This window comes from Aulostomus chinensis, chromosome 1 (assembly GCF_037954235.1).
Source record: "Aulostomus chinensis isolate RoL2024-O1b breed Wild chromosome 1, RoL_Achi_v1.0, whole genome shotgun sequence".
NCBI lineage: Eukaryota > Metazoa > Chordata > Actinopteri > Syngnathiformes > Aulostomidae > Aulostomus > Aulostomus chinensis.
Window position 1 is genome coordinate 287,317 of NC_141320.1, and position 18,602 is coordinate 305,918.

Sequence of the window (18,602 nt, forward strand, 5' to 3'; positions counted from 1 at the left end):
CAGGGTCTCATTCTAGAAATGAACATTCTGACTAGCAGATGTGATCATGAATGGACAAAACCATTCAGCAGAGGGGACCTATGACCTTTGACCTGGGTGACACAACGTTGATCCAAGCATCTGAAGCCAGCGTTTCTATTCCCAGTTTGCTGACTGGTCGTCAGTAGCAGGACGTCTCTTTTCATTGAGTTGATTTCTGTTTCTGTCTGTTGCTCCGCTGTTTCAGAGTCAAATGAAGAGATTTCTGATGTTGCTGTTTGTGTCCTGCAGATGTGGAGCAGCTGCTGGTGATTAAAGAAGACATTCCCCCCTGAGCTGCAGGACCCAGAGCCCCCCCACATTAAAGAGGAGTGGGAGGAGCTCAGGATCAGTGAGGAGGGAGGGCAGCTTCAAGGGTAGGAGGAGGCTGACATCACCACGTTCCCCTTCACTCTGGTCCCTGTGAAGAGTGAAGGGGACGAAGAGAAACCTCAGTTCCCACAGCTTCATCAGAGTCTCACTGAGGAGAACTTGAAAGAAGAGTCTCTGAGCAGCAGCCCAGTTCATCCTCTGAAAACAGAAGCTGATGGAGAAGAGAGTGGAGAACCAGAACCAGAACCAGCCAGCAAGGTAGATCCAGATCCACTTGTACAACCCCAGACTGAAGACCAGATGTCAGACTCTTCTGAAGCTGAGCTTGAAGTCAGTGAGGATGAGCGTCCCTTTAGGTGCTCAACATGCAGTAAAGGTTTTAGAAACAGAAGGAGTTTGGATGTACACATGAGAACACACACTGGGGAGAAACTGTTCCCATGCTCAGTTTGTGGAGGAAGGTTTTCAGAAAAGGGATATCTGAAAAGACACATGAGAACACACACAGGGGAGAAACCATTCCCCTGCTCAGTTTGTGGCACAAGATTTTCAGAAAAGGGGCATCTGAAAAGACACATGAGAACGCACACTGGGGAGAAACCATTCCCATGCTCAGTTTGTGGCACAAGATTCTCAGTTAAGGAACATCTAGAATCACACAGGGGAGAAACCATATCCCTGCTCAGTTTGTGGCACAAGATTTTCAGAAAGGGGGCATCTGAAAAGACACATGAGAACACACACTGGGGAGAAACCATATCCCTGTTCAGTTTGTGGCAAAAGATTCTCAGTTAAGGGAGATCTGAAAACACACATGAGAACACACACTGGGGAGAAACCATTTCCCTGCTCAGTTTGTGGCGGAAGGTTTTCAGAAAAGGGATATCTGAATAGACACATGAGAACACACACTGGGGAGAAACCATTTCCCTGCTCTGTTTGTGGCACAAGATTTTCAGAAAAGGGGCATCTGAAAAGACACATGAGAACTCACACTGGGGAGAAACCATATCCCTGCTCACTTTGTGGCAAAAGATTCTCAGTTCAGGGAGATCTGAAAACACACATGAGAACTCATACTGGGGAGAAACCATTTCCCTGCTCAGTTTGTGGTAAAAGATTCTCAGAAAAGGGACATCTGAAAAGACACATGAGAACGCAAACTGGGAAGAAACCTCCTTTGCAAGATGTGGCTTTGAAGCGTGACAAGAGTGGGAGACACAGGTTGACGGCCAAAAAATGAATTTATTTCATGAAAAAACACAACGATGAACCAAAATTGAACTCAGACAACAATGTGATGTGAACATCAGTCCAGTTGGTGGTGTGGGCTCATGTGTGCATGTGTGTAAGGGAGGTGGAAAGAAGAGATGTTGTCTGCTGAAAATAAAAGAGACAATGGATGAGGAGGAAGAGAGGCTCCCGGCCAGCAAGGCGGGTTCTGTATGTAGAGAGCACTGGGCCCAGGAGCTTCAACTAGGAGGAACGAACAGCCTCCCACCCTCCAGATACCTGCTGCAACACAAGGAACAGCATGAAAGGCACCAGCCATGGGACCTTTATACCCCCCCCCACACACACACACACACACACACACACACCCTCAAGAAAGGGGTCTGGAAGCAAGTCACGGCACCAAAGTACCTGAAATGCATTTTTTTTAAAAGCCAAAATGATGATTAACCAAACCCCCTCAAACCATGTACATCACCCATTGTTCTGTACAGATGAGGTAAACCTATCAGGAGGTGAACCAGTGGCTGCTCCGGTGGTCCAGCATCTCTTGTCCCAAGGTACCGCATTGACCGGTGCACCCAGAAAGCAATGATGTAGGAGGCTAGGAAAAGACAAGAGGAGAACCAGAGACAGGAAAACAGTTCACTATCAATTTCCACACTGAAGGAACTCTGGACAACGCATCCACCACCACTTTGTTGGTCCCCTTCACACAGGAACTATCCAGTGTGACTGCAGGAACAGAGACAAAGAGAGGAGAAAACACAGCAGGAAAGAGACAGGATGAAGCTGAAATCATGGAGCCACCATTGGATAGGAGGGTGTGAGGGCTGATCTGATTTCTCTGAGGTCACCATCAAAGATCCACTTGGCACCAAGTACTGATCTTTATAGTGATGTATTGATCCCTGATCAAACACTGAATTGTCTTTGAGATGTGTGAAAATAAATGAGTGGGCGGAGTCTCTGATATCAGTGATGTCATCCAGCTGATGGAGACATATGGGACATCAGCTGGAGCCTCCGGTGAAGTACCTTTAGTAGTAGTACACATGCAGTACACGCTCAGTACTGGCTCCTACACTTCCTACTACGCTCAGGCAGGGTGCTGTGCTGCTGGGCACCACTCAAACAAATACATGGTTCCTATGGGAGGAATTGGTTGGATTTCCGGTGGATCAGGACCAGGACTGAAGTTGGTCCCTGACCGTCCTGGAGGGGCGGCTGTAACACAGGATGAGTTTTCACAGTGAAGGTCTTCTTCTTCTACAGCTGAATTAAAGTGTAAACAGTCGTCTACACACCTTTTAACGATCTTTATAAACTTGTCTTTTAATAAACTTTCTGTCCTCTTTTAAAGTCGTCAGTGCTTTTGTTTCCATGTAGAGGCTCTACTTGATCACCACCCTTGTGTTTGACTATTTGGAGTGTATGTTCTCTACTAGGAGTGCCACGATAGGTCGTGCTAGAGCTGTAAAATTGTTTTGCGATAACTGATCATTTCAATCTCTGAAAAAGCCATTCTTCTCTTCTTGACTATAGTCATTTATTTTCAACACAAGATGGCGCTCTGAACTATGTAGTGGTCTGCACTCTGACCCGCGTCAGTCACCCCTCCCTTCCTGTTAATTTGTTGACATTTCGGAGCGAGCACATGGAAGATGGACACTAATTCAGACAACATTGAAATTGAAGATGCCCCCATTTCTTTTAAATCCCTTGTATGGCACCATTTCGGTTTCCCAGTTGAGAAGAAAAATGGAGAACGAGTTGCAGACAAAACAAGAACGATCTGCAAACTTTGCAAGACGATTTGCCGTACACCCTTTCGAACACGTCCAACATGCAGTCATATGCAGCTCCACCACAGAGAAATTAAATTAGCGCCTGCTACTGCAAACAGAGCATCACTCCCCAAAGGCCAGACGACGCTGACAACCAGATTTGCCCCTCAACTTCCACCATCAAGTCCAAGAGCGATGGCAATTACACGGGATATTGGCTACATGATCGCATATGGTAAGAGACCATTTTCTATTGTGGAAGATCCGTCGGTCAGGCGTTTACTCAGGAGGATGGACCTGAAATACACTGTCCCATCACGTACGCATTTTAGCACTAAAGTAGTCCCTAAAATCTATGAAGAGACGAAGGCCAGAGTCAAACAGACCCTTCAAGAGACAGAAAGCATCGCGATTACAACGGACGGCTGGACTTCAAGAAGCACAAAGAGCTACATCACAATCACAGCACACGGTATCAACAACGACTGGGAAATGGAAAATGTGCTCCAAACGCGTCCCATCTCCGAGTCCCACACAGGTAGGGCTGATGCAGTACTGCTGGTTAATGCAGATTATTCTTGTTTTGTGAAAATTGCTTTGTGAAGCACTTTGTTACTTTTTCCTTGACAGGTGCTATTTAAATCGTAAACGTACGTATTTACTGATCGGCGTCAACATTGTAGACGTCCTGTGTAAAGCCCTTGCTGAATGGGAACTTCAGAGGGCAAACCATGTGATCGCAATCGTCACTGACAACGCTCGCAATATGGATGTGGCTGTGCGCGAGGCGGGCTTCGAGCTCCACATCAAGTGCTTTGCACATAGCGCCAATCTGGCATCTCAGGCTGGCTTTCGTGTTGGGCCCATCAGCCGTTTACTCGGGAGAGTGAGGCGCGTGAGTACTTTTTTCCACAAGAGTCCCCCTGCTGAGGCCGTGTTGGAGTCCAAACAGAAGCAGTTACAGCTGCCATCGCGCAAGCTGATCACGGATGTACCAACTCGGTGGAACTCCAGCCTGGACATGTTGGAAAGATATCTGGAGCAGCAAGCCACCATCGGAGCAACTCTCACCAGCCCTGAGATCAAACGCAACGCCCGGGACGTCAATACCCTGGACAGAAGAGACTTCTCACTTGCTGGAGACCTGGTGAAACTCCTCCAACCCCTCAAAACTGCAACTGTGGTCATGTGTGACGAGAAGGCTCCCACCATGTCTCTTATTGTGCCACTCAAAAGCATGATCGAACAGGTAGGCCTAATTTAAATGAATACTACCACTGCTTTTTATATTGTTCTTTACCTGTTTTCCCTGTTCTTATTTTTGCTTTGTCTGTTTCAATGCTTTGTGTTCATATTGTAAGTGCTACAACTAAAGCAAATTGTTATTTATTGTTTTTCTAACAGAGCATGGCGCCACACCCAGATGATTCCCCTGCCATAGCTGAAACAACGAGAGAAATCCTCAACAATATCTCAGAAAGATACAGGGGGGTGTGTATGACCGTCTGCTGGAGTGCACAGCGCTGGACCCCAGGTTTCGGGGTCTACCTCAGCTAAACCATGACCAGCGTGAGGCTGTCTTCCTCAGGATCCAGGAAACAGTAAATCTGGTAGGCCCATGTCTTTCTTCTTTTCATCTTCCACAATTCCTTCGTTGGTTAATCGTGTGTGTGTGTGTGTGTGTGTGTGTGTGTGTGTGTGTGTGTGTGTGTGTTTCGAGACAGTTTCAGAGTAAATGTGTGTTGAGGAGGGGGGCTTTGTTGCTTGTCTAAAGGAAGGATCATGCACTGATGCCAGTCTTTCTACTCTTAGACCACAGATGAGGAGACTAATGCCAGGGGAGCAGCCGGTGAAGATCCGCCAGATGAAGGACAGGGGGCTGGGCTGCAACTGGAAGAGCCTGCTTCCAAGAAGACAGCACTTGAAGATCTACTTGGGGACTCAATTTCTGCTGTGCCAGAAGAACTGTTCAGAGAGGGAGTAGAGAGAGAGATTGGCATGTACAGAAGAGAGGCATCCATCCCACTCACCAGTTGCCCCTTGAAGTGGTGGAAAGAGAACTGTTTTCAGTGTCCTTTGCTGTCTCGTCTTGCGAAAGCTTATCTTTCCATCCCTGCTACCTCAGTTCCAAGTGAACGTGTATTTTCTACTGCAGGGGACATCGTTACTGCCCAAAGATCCCAACTGCTGCCAGAAAATGTGGACATGCTAGTATTCCTCAAGAAGAATGTGGTCCTCCCTCCTGACGAGGCTGGGGCATGTGGCTTGATACCCTTAGCTCTGTGATGAGCTTTAACAAAGCCTACTGATAATAAGTGATCATTGATCATTGATCAGCCTACTGCTAATTGATATGTTGGCATTTTGAGTTTTGGACGTTTCATAGTAACAGTTAATTTATTTTTTGTTGTACTTGTTCAATTTCTGGAAGACACACTATTAAGCTGAGTTTGTAGCAAAATAATTTTACTTTTAAGGAAAGAAGAAACTGATGATGCATGCTTTTAGTTAAGTTTGTGAGCTACTTGTGTCAAGTTTATTCATAATGGTTGGCCAGGCTTGCCTGTTACATAAAGTGTAACTAAATTGAAAAATATGGCAAAAGCACTTTTGTTTAATATTTTGTATCTTTTAAATAAAATATATTCCAAAAAATTACCTTAAAAAAACATTTCTTTAATATCGTATCGTATCGTTATCGTGACCTCCATATCGTGTATCGTACCGTACCGTGAAATTAGTGTATCGTGGCACCCCTATGAGTTACTAAAATGAAATTATACTGCAGAATAAACAACAAATCCTGATGAATCTCTGGTGGAAGTAATGACCTGGTTCTCTCTGTGTTAGCATTCATGGTACCTGCTAAAAATCCTACACTCGTACTTTAATGCCACTGATCGCTCATGGAAACCCTGAGATGGCAGCTCAACGCTGGGAATGGGAAAAGATTTGCTTTCAAAGCAACTTGTGATGTGTTTGAGTTCTAGAGCATCTCAACATTTCAGAAATGAAGGTGGAGATTAGTAGTCAGTATGAAGTACTTTGGGTATTTTTGCAGTAACTCAACATTTGAACATCTTTAAAGCTTTATTTTGAAAAACGGGTTCATTCCTTTTTAAAATGTCTGATTGTGTCACTATGAAGAAATGTATCTTTGAATGTAGCCTCTCATTAAAGGAACAGTTTGGTGTTTGGACAATGACGTGGTCTTTGTCACGATCGCTGTTAGCAGGAACTAGAATTTTGCTGGCTCCCTGCTCCGCCCGTCCAGTCCCACGGGAGGAGGTTCAATGAGAATAGTAGTGTATATAATAATGTATATCCAACCTTGTAGTATCTTTCCAAAGCTTTTAGTATTTCTTCTTGTTTCTACTTGTAGTTTTAGTGTCTGGATCTTTTCTTTTGATGTCCTGCTGTCTGCTCTTTGCTTTTGGAGCTTCCTTCAACAACTACCAGGCCTCCTGGGTACTGTAGGAAACATGGTCAAGTTCTTCTGACTTCTCCAGTAACGTCCTGCTCACATTGGTCTGTCTTCATTTTGACTCCTCCCACTGCCACAATGACCAGCTTTTATACTCTTGGTGACTGGGGCCCTGGTTGCTGCAGGCCTCAACACCAGCCTGTGGTTGTGAGCAGGGCAGAACAGAACTGACAGTATCTCTCATGCAGGACCTGGGTCAGCACCTGGTGCCAGCTGGGGCACCGCTTTAACCTGGACCCCTAGAAGATCTTCTCCAGGAACTGGCCTTTTTCAGTCGAAACAGCGTGAAACTACAAGTAAAGAATTAAAATTATTTAATTCACAATGAAGCCTCTGTCAAAAAACAAAGGAACAACTGACTACCTCACCATGACTTCACCCTGATAACCAAGAGGTAACCTGGTAGTCAGAGCAGTGGTGCTCAGGTCTGTGGACTCAGAGGAGGGTTCTTCTTTTGGTCACAGGTTTGAAGACCTCAGTGGAAGAGAGAGTAGAGGCTGTAAGAGACCTGCCACACCTCTCCAGTGACATGATGGCAGTGGTGGGATTTGAACCCACGCCTCCTCAGAGACTGGAGCCTTAATCCAGCGCCTTAGACCACTCGGCCACACTACCTCACTGAGCTAGTCAGTGAATTGGTCTGCTAAAGGCATGTTGAAGAGGAAGTAACAATGATATCAAACTGATTCTGAAGGGGGACCCCTTTCCTCCACGGTCACAGGAAGTGACAACAGCGCTGCTAGAAGCAGGAAAGAAATGGTAAAAGGACTCAGTTTGTACAGAGCCTTTCTACCTCAGCAGCACTCAAAGAGCTGAACAATGTCCTCTCATTCACACACTCACACACTGATGCTGAAGGCTGCCATGCAAGGAGCCAACCTACTCATCAGAAGTATTTAGGGGTTCAGTATCTCACTCAAGGACACTTTGACATGGTCACTGGAGAAAGTGAGGATCAAACCAGCCACCCTTTGGTTGCCAGACGGCCACGCTACTCCTGAGTCATGTGACCTGGATAAGATGGTGAACTACAGCTGATCGCCATGCTAGCAAACCCCCTTTTGTTTGGTTTGGTTGTTGTTTAGTGACTGTGGATGAATACACAGGAGAAGTTGTGCATAAATTTGTGTTCCCTGTTCACTTGAATATCTGCAGGAGTGTGAGGTGGAAATACTACTTGGAGGAGAATGAGAGTTCAGTCTCAGCGCTATGACCTGTGCTGACACTAAAACATGTCAGCCCACAGAACAAAGATGGCAGTCCTCTGGGAAAGCAGGTACACCACACATACATGAAGAAACCCTACAGGAAACAAATATGTTGCCAGAGACTTTGACTCTGTTTTTGTTGTTTACCCAAGTACAGGATTGGAGGGAGACTGATGGTCGCTGTTTGGGTTTTTGGAAAACAAGGAGGCTGTGGGTTCAAGCTGGATTCTCAGAGACTATTTCCCCAACCTCTACATTGGCATCTACACTGTCATATAGTCATGTGACTGAAGTCATCCAGTCACGTGACTGAAGTCATCCAGTCATGTCAGTCATGTCACTTGGCAGGACTGTCATTGCCGTCTCCTTCTTGAAAAGAACCCAGACTCCACCTGTGGCTCCATGATAACTGATGGACCTCTGGTTGGAGGCTGGACGATGATGTTTGGACTGGAAGGAAAACTCCTTGTCCAAATTCCATTGTGTTCAAGTTTAAAGTCCCACAATAAGACGTAGCTGAATCTGACAGGTGGAGGTTTGGAACTACAAGATGGTGATGTTTCCTTGACTTGATGCTCTGACTGTCAGGGTGGATGACAGCTTCTTCTGCTGCTGCATCTGAGTGGCTATGATTGGAGCTTTTACCCTCCAAGGTTGTTTGGTTCCAGGGGAAATTCTAAAATTCCAGTCCCCAACCTTGGCTGTTCTGAAACTCTTCTCCTGAATCACTCCTGAGCTGCAGCAAGAACAAATACCAGTGCCAACCAGATCAACTTCATGGCTGCTAACAGCCTCAGACACTTGATTTCCATCAATCTGGAGCCAAGAAGGCCCTCACCTGTGGTTCTCCTCCAGGAGGGTCCAGGTTCTGCCATTGTGGCTCCTGGTGCCACTGCCAGAGAGCCTCAGCTGCACACTGCAACATTTCAACAGGAGATTGACATTCCTTCAAATGTCCTGACATCTTATTCCAATGGTTCTGTTCCATATTTATATTTCAAAATAAATCACACAATGAAAGCTGCCTCAGCTGCTTTAAGAGAGAGAACAAGCTAAGAGATCTGAAACCAGTAAAATATGCTTTTCTGTGTGCAAACTAGTGAGGGGCATGGAAGGATATTTTACCACCAATACAGAACCCAGACTTTAGTCATGTGATGAGATGGAGACTCTGATTATGAAGTTAATGGACAAAATGTGAATTGAGAGAAAACACATTTCTTCAGCAGACTTTGATCCAACATTGAAGTTAGAGTTTGGTGGCTGCTCCATGTTGGAGGAAACCAGGCGATGTTGGGACATCACAGGGAAACTCCTTTGCCTCCTCTGCTGCCAGTTCAACCACTCACTCCCATCAGTGGAGAGCAGCTTCAACTGGGTTTGGAATTTACCACTGTGGATGCATAGGAATGTGGAGAAAATGTCCTTTGTCAGAAGTGGGATTCGAACCCACGCCTCCAGGAGAGACTGCGACCTGAACGCAGCGCCTTAGACCGCTCGGCCATCCTGACAGACACTGACAGTTGCAGACTGAATTAATTCACTGACAAAGTAGAATTTTTTCCACAGGAGCTACTGGCTCCTTAGTTGTTGCATTTATTGTTAACATTAAACACACAGTCTGAGTTCATGGCAGTAAGAAATGATTTTCATTTTTCTAAAGGACAAGAAATGAACCAGAACATTAGAACCACATTGCATCTCTTGATCAGTTTGTTACATGGGACACCTTCCAGACAGGAAGGTCCCACCAAGACTTGAACTGGGATCACTGGATCCAGAGTTCTCACCCTTCCACCATGGAACCAAACACAAGGAGGTGGTTCCTCAAAATACCACTTGACATCACCTGCAATCAACCTGTTGATATTTGGAGGTTCATCTTGCTCTTGTTCCAGACTACATTGGCAAAAGGATCATGAACCACAAGGAAATCAAGGAACTCCAGATTTATTCAGGACTTTCTAACTCCATCGTATGACCTGGGAGCAAAGACTGGCCAGGCCTTCCTTAATTTATCAGTTAATTACGGCTTCAACAAACATGCCACTTAATTAAGTTACCAGAATTTCTCTCATTGAAAAACCCACCAGCCTGATTTCTTGACACGACATGAAAAATTCTCCAAGAACCCACAGTTGGGTGGAAAGATACCAGGTTAACCAGGAGGAGTCCTGTTCCTGAACCATGGATGGAACAAAGTCCACTGGAAAACTCAGCAGTTCCTGAGTGCCAGATCCATCCAGGAGCTTGGGTCTCCCCTTGACTGTGGTGATCCATGAGATCAAGGAGGACAGAGGAAAGAAGGATCCTGTTGGAGATCTCCTCCCTTCTTCCTCCACTTCACTACTACTTGGATGTCAGGAATATGAGGTACTTTACTCAAATGAGGTATTAGGAGTTTCCTGTTTGACAAGAAGGAAGTCAGAGGTTCATACCTCACTTGTTGGTGGTGCCCTCAACCTGCTGAGAGCATCACTTAGTTCTCTACAGAGAAACATGGCAGCTCTGCTGAAGGCTGCAGGAGATCTGCTGGAACTGAGACTTGGACTCAGGTCACTGGATTCAAAGTCCAGGGTGCCAACAGGTCCACCAGGGCATCTGTGCTTTACTTACCGTGTAAAAAGGACCACAGTGGTCGTCTGGTTTTAATTTAACAAACAAATACGGTTGAAAACTTTGAGACAGTGACACAGGGCTCTTATTTGAAGGGCCATGGGATGGGAAATATCCCAGACCTCTGAGATCAGAGCTCTCACTTTGATCTCAGGGTCCTGACTTTGGGGGTTCTTCCTTTGGTCTTCAAATACTTGTCGTTTTTATTGGCAGAACTTTCAACTTGCATGCAAAAAGAGAATCACAGTCAATGTAAACCCAGCAGACAGTGTTTATTTCTAATAAATCAGACAATCGCACAAATGAGAATGAAAGGAAAAAACAATAAAATGTTTTAAAATCCTTCTCCACTCTAAAGCTTTTTGAAGTTCATTTGAAGGTTCAAAGGTGGAGGTGAGGAGGTCACCCTGATCCTCCCTGTCGTCACTGCCAGGATTCTTTCTTCTGGTGCTGTGGTTCTTCTGATGAAGGGGGCGTGATGTTTGCTGTCTCAGGCTCCACCAAATGTCCTCTTTAGGACGCCACAATGTGGCCTCTTCACTGCTCCATCTTCCCTGCATCGGAGACACCAGCGTTCCTCCTGGTGCCGACCCCATCATCCTGCTACCCAATGGTGCGGCCATGGATCCTCAGAGGACGCTGGGATCCTTCTTCTCATCAGAGCCACAGTTTTTCCTGTAGGGAACAACAGGAGCTTTGTTGTAATGTTTTGCTCGGTGTTTCCTGCACAGACCGTCAGGATCTGTGACGCCATCTTGTGGTAGGGGGTCATCATCTTGTTGTGTGGTAGTGGATTCATTGATCTGCTGTTTCAACACATTCAAGTTCATTACCCTACAAGTCAAAGTACATTTGGTGTGGAGTTTTAGTTTCTGGCCTCAATCATAACGTGTGCCTTTCTTCTTCATGAACATTTCTCAGCTTTGTAATTTTATTCTAGTTTTTCTTCCTCACTTTTCTATTCCATTGTTGTTGAAGATTCTACTGCAGGTTGGAGTTCCCTGTTGACTGAAGCAGAAACAGGAACAACAAGCTGGAGGCTGTCAGAGCTCCAAGTTGGGCCGCTGATATTCAAGCAGGAGATGAACACATCCAGGTTAGCATCCCTCTCAGAAGCTGCTACTTTAGCTCTTCAGAGTACAGCAGCCTAGCATAGCTTCATCTGGCCAGTTAGTGGCCCACTTTGATGTCTGGGATATCAGGTTCAAGGTTCTTCACAGCTCTGAATGAAGGCTTTCTAAAGTGTTAACCAGTACTCCAGTTGTAAAAAACAATCAGGGGGGATGGTAGATTTTGATGTTTAGGAACAGATCATTTGTGCTGATGACAGCGCATCAGGTGAGAGACCAACAGTGTACCCTTACTCCTCTCAAACAACAAGCATGCTATGGATATTACCTGTCTGCTACTCCTGTCATTGATCTTGACCAAGCCCCCAGGCTGACACTGCTACCACTGCTCCTACATAGTGAGAGTCAAATGCAGAGGACATTTTCCCACCGGGTGCAAGTGCAACTTCATACTCATGCTACCTATAAATCTGGGAATTCATCTATATTTTGAAACAAAACATTCTCAAGTCCAGTCCATTTTAATTAAAGTGCAAGAGCAAAAGAATGAAACAAATGTACTGTGGCAGGATGGCGCTACACTCCCCACCGTGAGGGGCAGTGTGGCCGACGATAGTGAGTGGTCACCTAGAAGTAGACCTGGTCCGACCCTTCTCCGTCCTTTCCACTTCCTCTCCCTCCTTTACAGAGCCGACAGCCGTGCGTGGTGGCGTCTCGCTGGTCAGCAGATCGGTTCCAAACAAAGGTACCTCAAAACCTCAAAATAATGCTACAGTGATGTCGGAAGAATTGCTAATGAACTCAAAATGATGCGACAGTAATGGAGGAAGAGTTGCTAATAACCTCAAAATAATGCTACAATGATGTTGTAAAAACTGCTCATGAACTCAAAATGAGGCGAACAGAAATGTAGTGAAAGTTTCGAATAACCTCAAAGTGATGCTGACAGTCATGTAGTAAGAGTTGCTACTAACCTAAAAATAATGCTACAGTAATGGAGTAAAAGTTGCTACGAACCTCAAAATAATGCGACAGTGATGTCGGAAGAATTCCTAATGATCTGAAAATGATGCGACAGTGATGTCATAAGAATTGCTAATGAACTAAAAATGATGCTAACAGTAATGTAGTGATAGTTGCTAAAAAACTCAAAGTGATGCTGACACTAATGTAGTAAGAGTTGCTACCAACCTCAAAATAATGCAACAGTAATGTTTGAAGAATTGCTAATGATCTCAAAGTGATGTGACAGTAATGGATTAAGAATTGCAAATGAACTAAAAAAGATGCTAAATGTAATGTAGAAAGTGTTTCGAACAACCTCAAAGTGATGCTGACAGTCGTGTAGTAAGAGTTGCTACTAACCACAAAATAATGCTACAGTGATGTCGGAAGAATTGCTAATGAACTCAAAATGATGCTAACAGTAATGTAGTGATAGTTGCTATAAACTCAGTGATTCTTTCAGTAATGAAGTGAAAGTTTCGAACAACCTCAAAGTGATGCTGACAGTCATGTAGTAAGAGTTGCTACTAACCTCAAAACAATGCAATTGTAATGTAGTAAGAGTTGCTACGAACCTCCAAAAAATGCGACAGTGATGTCGGAAGAATTGCTAATGATCTCAAAATGATGTGACAGCATCATTTTGAGTTCATTAGCAATTCTGACTCCATCACTAACAGTAATGTAGTGATAGTTGCTAATAAACTCAGTGAGGCTTACAGTTATGTAGTAAGAGTTTCGAACAATTTCAAATGATGCTGAAAGTCATGTAGTAAAAGTTGCTATGAACCTCAAAATAATGCGACAGTAATGTAGTAAAAGTTGCTACGAACCTCAACATATTGCGACAGTGATGTTGGAAGAATTGCTAATGAACTCAAAATGATGCTAACAGTAATGTAGTGATACTTGCTAATCAACTCAGTGATGCTTACAGTAATGTAGTTAGTGTTTCGAATAACCTCAAAGTGATGCTGACAGTCAAGTAGTAAGAGTTGCTACAAACCTCAAAATATTGCGACAGTGATGTAGGAAGAATTGCTAATGAACTTAAAATGATGCTAACAGTAATGTAGTGATAGTTGGTAATCAACTCAGTGATGCTTATAGTAATGTAGTAAGTGTTTTGAATAACCTCAAAGTGATGGTGACAGTCATTAGGAAGAGTTGCTACGAACCTCAAAATGTTGCGACAGTGATGTAGTAAGAATTGGCAATGAACTCAAAATGATGCTAACAGTAATGCAGTGAAACTTTCAAAAAACCCCAAAGTGATGCTTACAGTCATGTAGTAAGTGTTGCTACGAACCTCAAAATAATGCGACAGTAATGTAGTAAAAGTTGCTACGAACCTCAAAATATTGCGACAGTGATGTCGGAAGAATTGCTAATGAACTCAAGATGATGCTAACAGTAATGTAGTGATAGTTGCTAATCAACTCAGTCATGCTTATAGTAATGTAGTAAGTGTTTCGAATAACCTCAAAGTGATGCTGACAGTCATGTAGTAAGAGTTGCTACGAACCTCAAAATAATGCGACAGTAATGTAGTAAAAGTTGCTACGAACCTCAAAATATTGCGACAGTGATGTCGGAAGTAATGCTAATGAACTCAAGATGATGCTAACAGTAATGTAGTGGTAGTTGCTAATCAAGTCAGTGATGCTTACAGTAATGTAGTAAGTGTTTCGAACAACCTCAAAGTGATGCTGACAGTCATTTTGTAAGAGTTGCGAATGAACTATATTTAATACTACAGTGATGTCGTGAGAATTGTCATAAACTCAAAATGATGCTAACAGTAATGTAGTGATAGTTGCTAAAAAACTCAAAGTGATGCTGAAAGTAATGTAGTAAGAGTTGCTACGAACTTTAAAATAATGCAACAATAATGTAGTAAGAGTTGCTACGAACCTCAAAATAATGTGACAGTGACGTAAGAAGAATTGCTAATGATCTCAAAATGATGCGACAGTGATGTAGTAAGAATTGCTAATGAACTCAAAATGATGCTAACAGTAATGTAGTAAGTGTTTCGAATAACCTCAAAGTGATGCTGACAGTCATGTAGGAAGAGTTGCTACGAACCTCAAAATAATGCGACAGTGATGTCAGAAGAATTGCTAATGATCTCAAAATGATGCGAAAGTGATTTAGTAAGAATTGCTCATGAACTCAAAATGATGCTAACAGTAATGGAGTGAACGTTTCGAATAACCTCAAAGTCATGCTGACAGTCATGTACTAAGAGTTGCTACGAACCTCAAAATAATGCGACAGTGACGTAAGAAGAATTGCTAATGATCTCAAAATGATGCTAACAGTAATGGAGTGAACGTTTCGAATAACCTCAAAGTCATGCTGACAGTCATGTACTAAGAGTTGCTACGAACCTCAAAATAATGCGACAGTAATGTAGTAAAAGTTGCTACGAACCTCAAAATATTGCGACAGTGATGTCGGAAGAATTGCTAATGAACTCAAGATGATGCTAACAGTAATGGAGTGATAGTTGCTAAGAAACTCAGTGAAGCTTAAAGTAATGTAGAAAGAGTTTCGAACAACCTCAAAGTGATGCTGACAGTCATTTAGTAAGAGGTGCGAATGAACTCAATTTAATGCTACAGTGATGTCGTGAGAATTGCTCAACAACTCAAAATGATGGTAACAGTAATGTAGTGATAGTTGCTAATAAACTAAGTGATGCTAACAGTAATGGAGTGAAAGTTTCCAATAACCTCAAAGTGATGCTGACAGTCATGTAGTAAGAGTTGCTACGAAACTCAAAACAAGGCGACAGTAATGTAGTAAAAGTTGCTACGAACCTCAAAATATTGCGACAGTGATGTCAGAAGAATTGCTAAAGATGTCAAAATGATGCGACAGTGATGTCAGAAGAATTGGTAATGATCTCAAAATGATGCGACAGTGATGTAGTAAGAATTGCTAATGAACTCAAGATGATGCTAACAGTAATGGAGTGAAAGTCTCCAATAACCTCAAAGTGATGCTGACAGTCATGTAGTAAGAGTTGCTACGAACCTCAAAACAAGGCGACAGTAATGTAGTAAAAGTTGCTCCGAACCTCAAAATATTGCGACAGTGATGTCGGAAGAATTGCTAATGAACTCAAAATGATGCTAACAGTAATGTAGTGATAGTTGCTATTCAACTCAGTGATGGTTACAGTAATGTAGTAAGAGTTTCGAACAACCTCAAAGTGATGCTGATAGTCATTGAGTAAGAGTTGCTAATGAACTCAATTCAATGCTACAGTGATGTCGTGAGAATTGCTCAAAAACTCAAAATGATGCTAACAGTAATGTAGTGATAGTTGCTAAAAAACTCAATGTGATGCTGACAGTAATGTAGTAAGAGTTGCTACGAACCTCAAAATAATGCGACAGTGATGTCAGAAGAATTGCGAATGAACTCAAAATGATGCTAACAGTAATGGACTGAAAGTTTCCAATAACCTCAAAGTGATGCTGACAGTCATGTAGTAAGTGTTGCTACGAACCTCAAAATAATGCGACAGTAATGTAGTAAAAGTTGCTACGAACCTCAAAATATTGCGACAGTGATGTCGGAAGAATTGCTCATGAACTCAAAATGATGCTAACAGTAATGTAGTGATAGTTGCTAATCAAGTCAGTGATGCTTACAGTAATGTAGTAAGTGTTTCGAATAACCTCTAAGTGATGCTGACAGTCATGTAGTAAAAAGTTGCTACGAACCTCAAAATATTGCGACAGTGATGTCGGAAGAATTGCTAAAGATCTCAAAATGATGCGAAAGTGATTTAGTAAGAATTGCTCATGAACTCAAAATGATGCTAACAGTAATGGAGTGAACGTTTCGAATAACCTCAAAGTGATGCTGACAGTCTTGTACTAAGAGTTGCTACGAACCTCAAAAAAATGCGACAGTGATGTCGGAAAAATTGCTAATGATCTCAAAATGATGTGACAGTGATATAGTAAGAATTGCTAATGAACTAAAAATGATGCTAACAGCAATGGAGTGAAACTTTCGAATAACCTCAAAGTGATGGTGACAGTCATGTAGTAAGTGTTGCTACAAACCTCAAAATAATGCGAAAGTAATGTAGTAAAAGTTGCTACGAACCTCAAAATATTGCGACAGTGATGTCAGAAGAATTGCTAAAGATGTCAAAATGATGCGACAGTGATGTCAGAAGAATTGGTAATGATCTCAAAATGATGCGACAGTGATGTAGTAAGAATTGCTAATGAACTCAAGATGATGCTAACAGTAATGGAGTGAAAGTCTCCAATAACCTCAAAGTGATGCTGACAGTCATGTAGTAAGAGTTGCTACGAACCTCAAAACAAGGCGACAGTAATGTAGTAAAAGTTGCTCCGAACCTCAAAATATTGCGACAGTGATGTCGGAAGAATTGCTAATGAACTCAAAATGATGCTAACAGTAATGTAGTGATAGTTGCTATTCAACTCAGTGATGCTTACAGTAATGTAGTAAGAGTTTCGAACAACCTCAAAGTGATGCTGATAGTCATTTCGTAAGAGTTGCTAATGAACTCAATTTAATGCTACAGTGATGTCGTGAGAATTGCTCAAAAACTCAAAATGATGCTGACAGTAATGTAGTAAGAGTTGCTACGAACCTCAAAATAATGCGACAGTGATGTCAGAAGAATTGCGAATGAACTCAAAATGATGCTAACAGTAATGGACTGAAAGTTTCCAATAACCTCAAAGTGATGCTGACAGTCATGTAGTAAGTGTTGCTACGAACCTCAAAATAATGCGACAGTAATGTAGTAAAAGTTGCTACGAACCTCAAAATATTGCGACAGTGATGTCGGAAGAATTGCTCATGAACTCAAAATGATGCTAACAGTAATGTAGTGATAGTTGCTAATCAAGTCAGTGATGCTTACAGTAATGTAGTAAGTGTTTCGAATAACCTCTAAGTGATGCTGACAGTCATGAAGTAAAAAGTTGCTACGAACCTCAAAATATTGCGACAGTGATGTCGGAAGAATTGCTAAAGATCTCAAAATGATGCGAAAGTGATTTAGTAAGAATTGCTCATGAACTCAAAATGATGCTAACAGTAATGGAGTGAACGTTTCGAATAACCTCAAAGTGATGCTGACAGTCTTGTACTAAGAGTTGCTACGAACCTCAAAAAAATGCGACAGTGATGTCGGAAAAATTGCTAATGATCTCAAAATGATGTGACAGTGATATAGTAAGAATTGCTAATGAACTAAAAATGATGCTAACAGCAATGGAGTGAAACTTTCGAATAACCTCAAAGTGATGGTGACAGTCATGTAGTAAGTGTTGCTACAAACCTCAAAATAATGCGAAAGTAATGTAGTAAAAGTTGCTACGAACCTCAAAATATTGCGACAGTGATGTCGGAAGAATTGCTAATGAACTCAAGATGATGCTAACAGTAATGTAGTGATAGTTGCTAAGAAACTCAGTAATGCTTACAGTAATGTAGTAAGTGTTTCGAACAACCTCAAAGTGATGCTGACAGTCATTTTGTAAGAGTTGCGAATGAACTATATTTAATACTACAGTGATGTCGTGAGAATTGTCATAAACTCAAAATGATGCTAACAGTAATGTAGTGATAGTTGCTAAAAAACTCAAAGTGATGCTGAAAGTAATGTAGTAAGAGTTGCTACGAACTTTAAAATAATGCAACAATAATGTAGTAAGAGTTGCTACGAACCTCAAAATAATGTGACAGTGACGTAAGAAGAATTGCTAATGATCTCAAAATGATGCGACAGTGATGTAGTAAGAATTGCTAATGAACTCAAAATGATGCTAACAGTAATGTAGTA

The 18,602-nt window shown here is 42.6% G+C and overlaps 1 protein-coding gene and 2 non-coding genes across 3 annotated transcripts; 1 reads left to right on the top strand and 2 right to left on the bottom strand.

Annotated features, from left to right (window-relative positions):
- Positions 1 to 3,566: 3,566 nt before the first annotated feature.
- Positions 3,567 to 5,355, top strand: LOC147269887 (E3 SUMO-protein ligase ZBED1-like). The gene is made up of 3 exons (XM_086204916.1): positions 3,567 to 3,909; positions 4,055 to 4,620; positions 5,191 to 5,355. Exons 1-3 carry the CDS (start codon positions 3,567 to 3,569, stop codon positions 5,353 to 5,355), a joined length of 1,074 nt encoding a protein of 357 aa, XP_086061042.1.
- A 2,033-nt stretch (positions 5,356 to 7,388) lies between these two features.
- On the bottom strand, positions 7,389 to 7,470 carry trnal-aag (transfer RNA leucine (anticodon AAG)). The gene has a single exon. It is a non-coding gene; the product is annotated as a tRNA-Leu (tRNA).
- A 2,021-nt stretch (positions 7,471 to 9,491) lies between these two features.
- trnal-cag (transfer RNA leucine (anticodon CAG)) lies at positions 9,492 to 9,574 on the bottom strand. Its single transcript has one exon. It is a non-coding gene; the product is annotated as a tRNA-Leu (tRNA).
- Between the last annotated feature and the right edge of the window lie 9,028 nt (positions 9,575 to 18,602).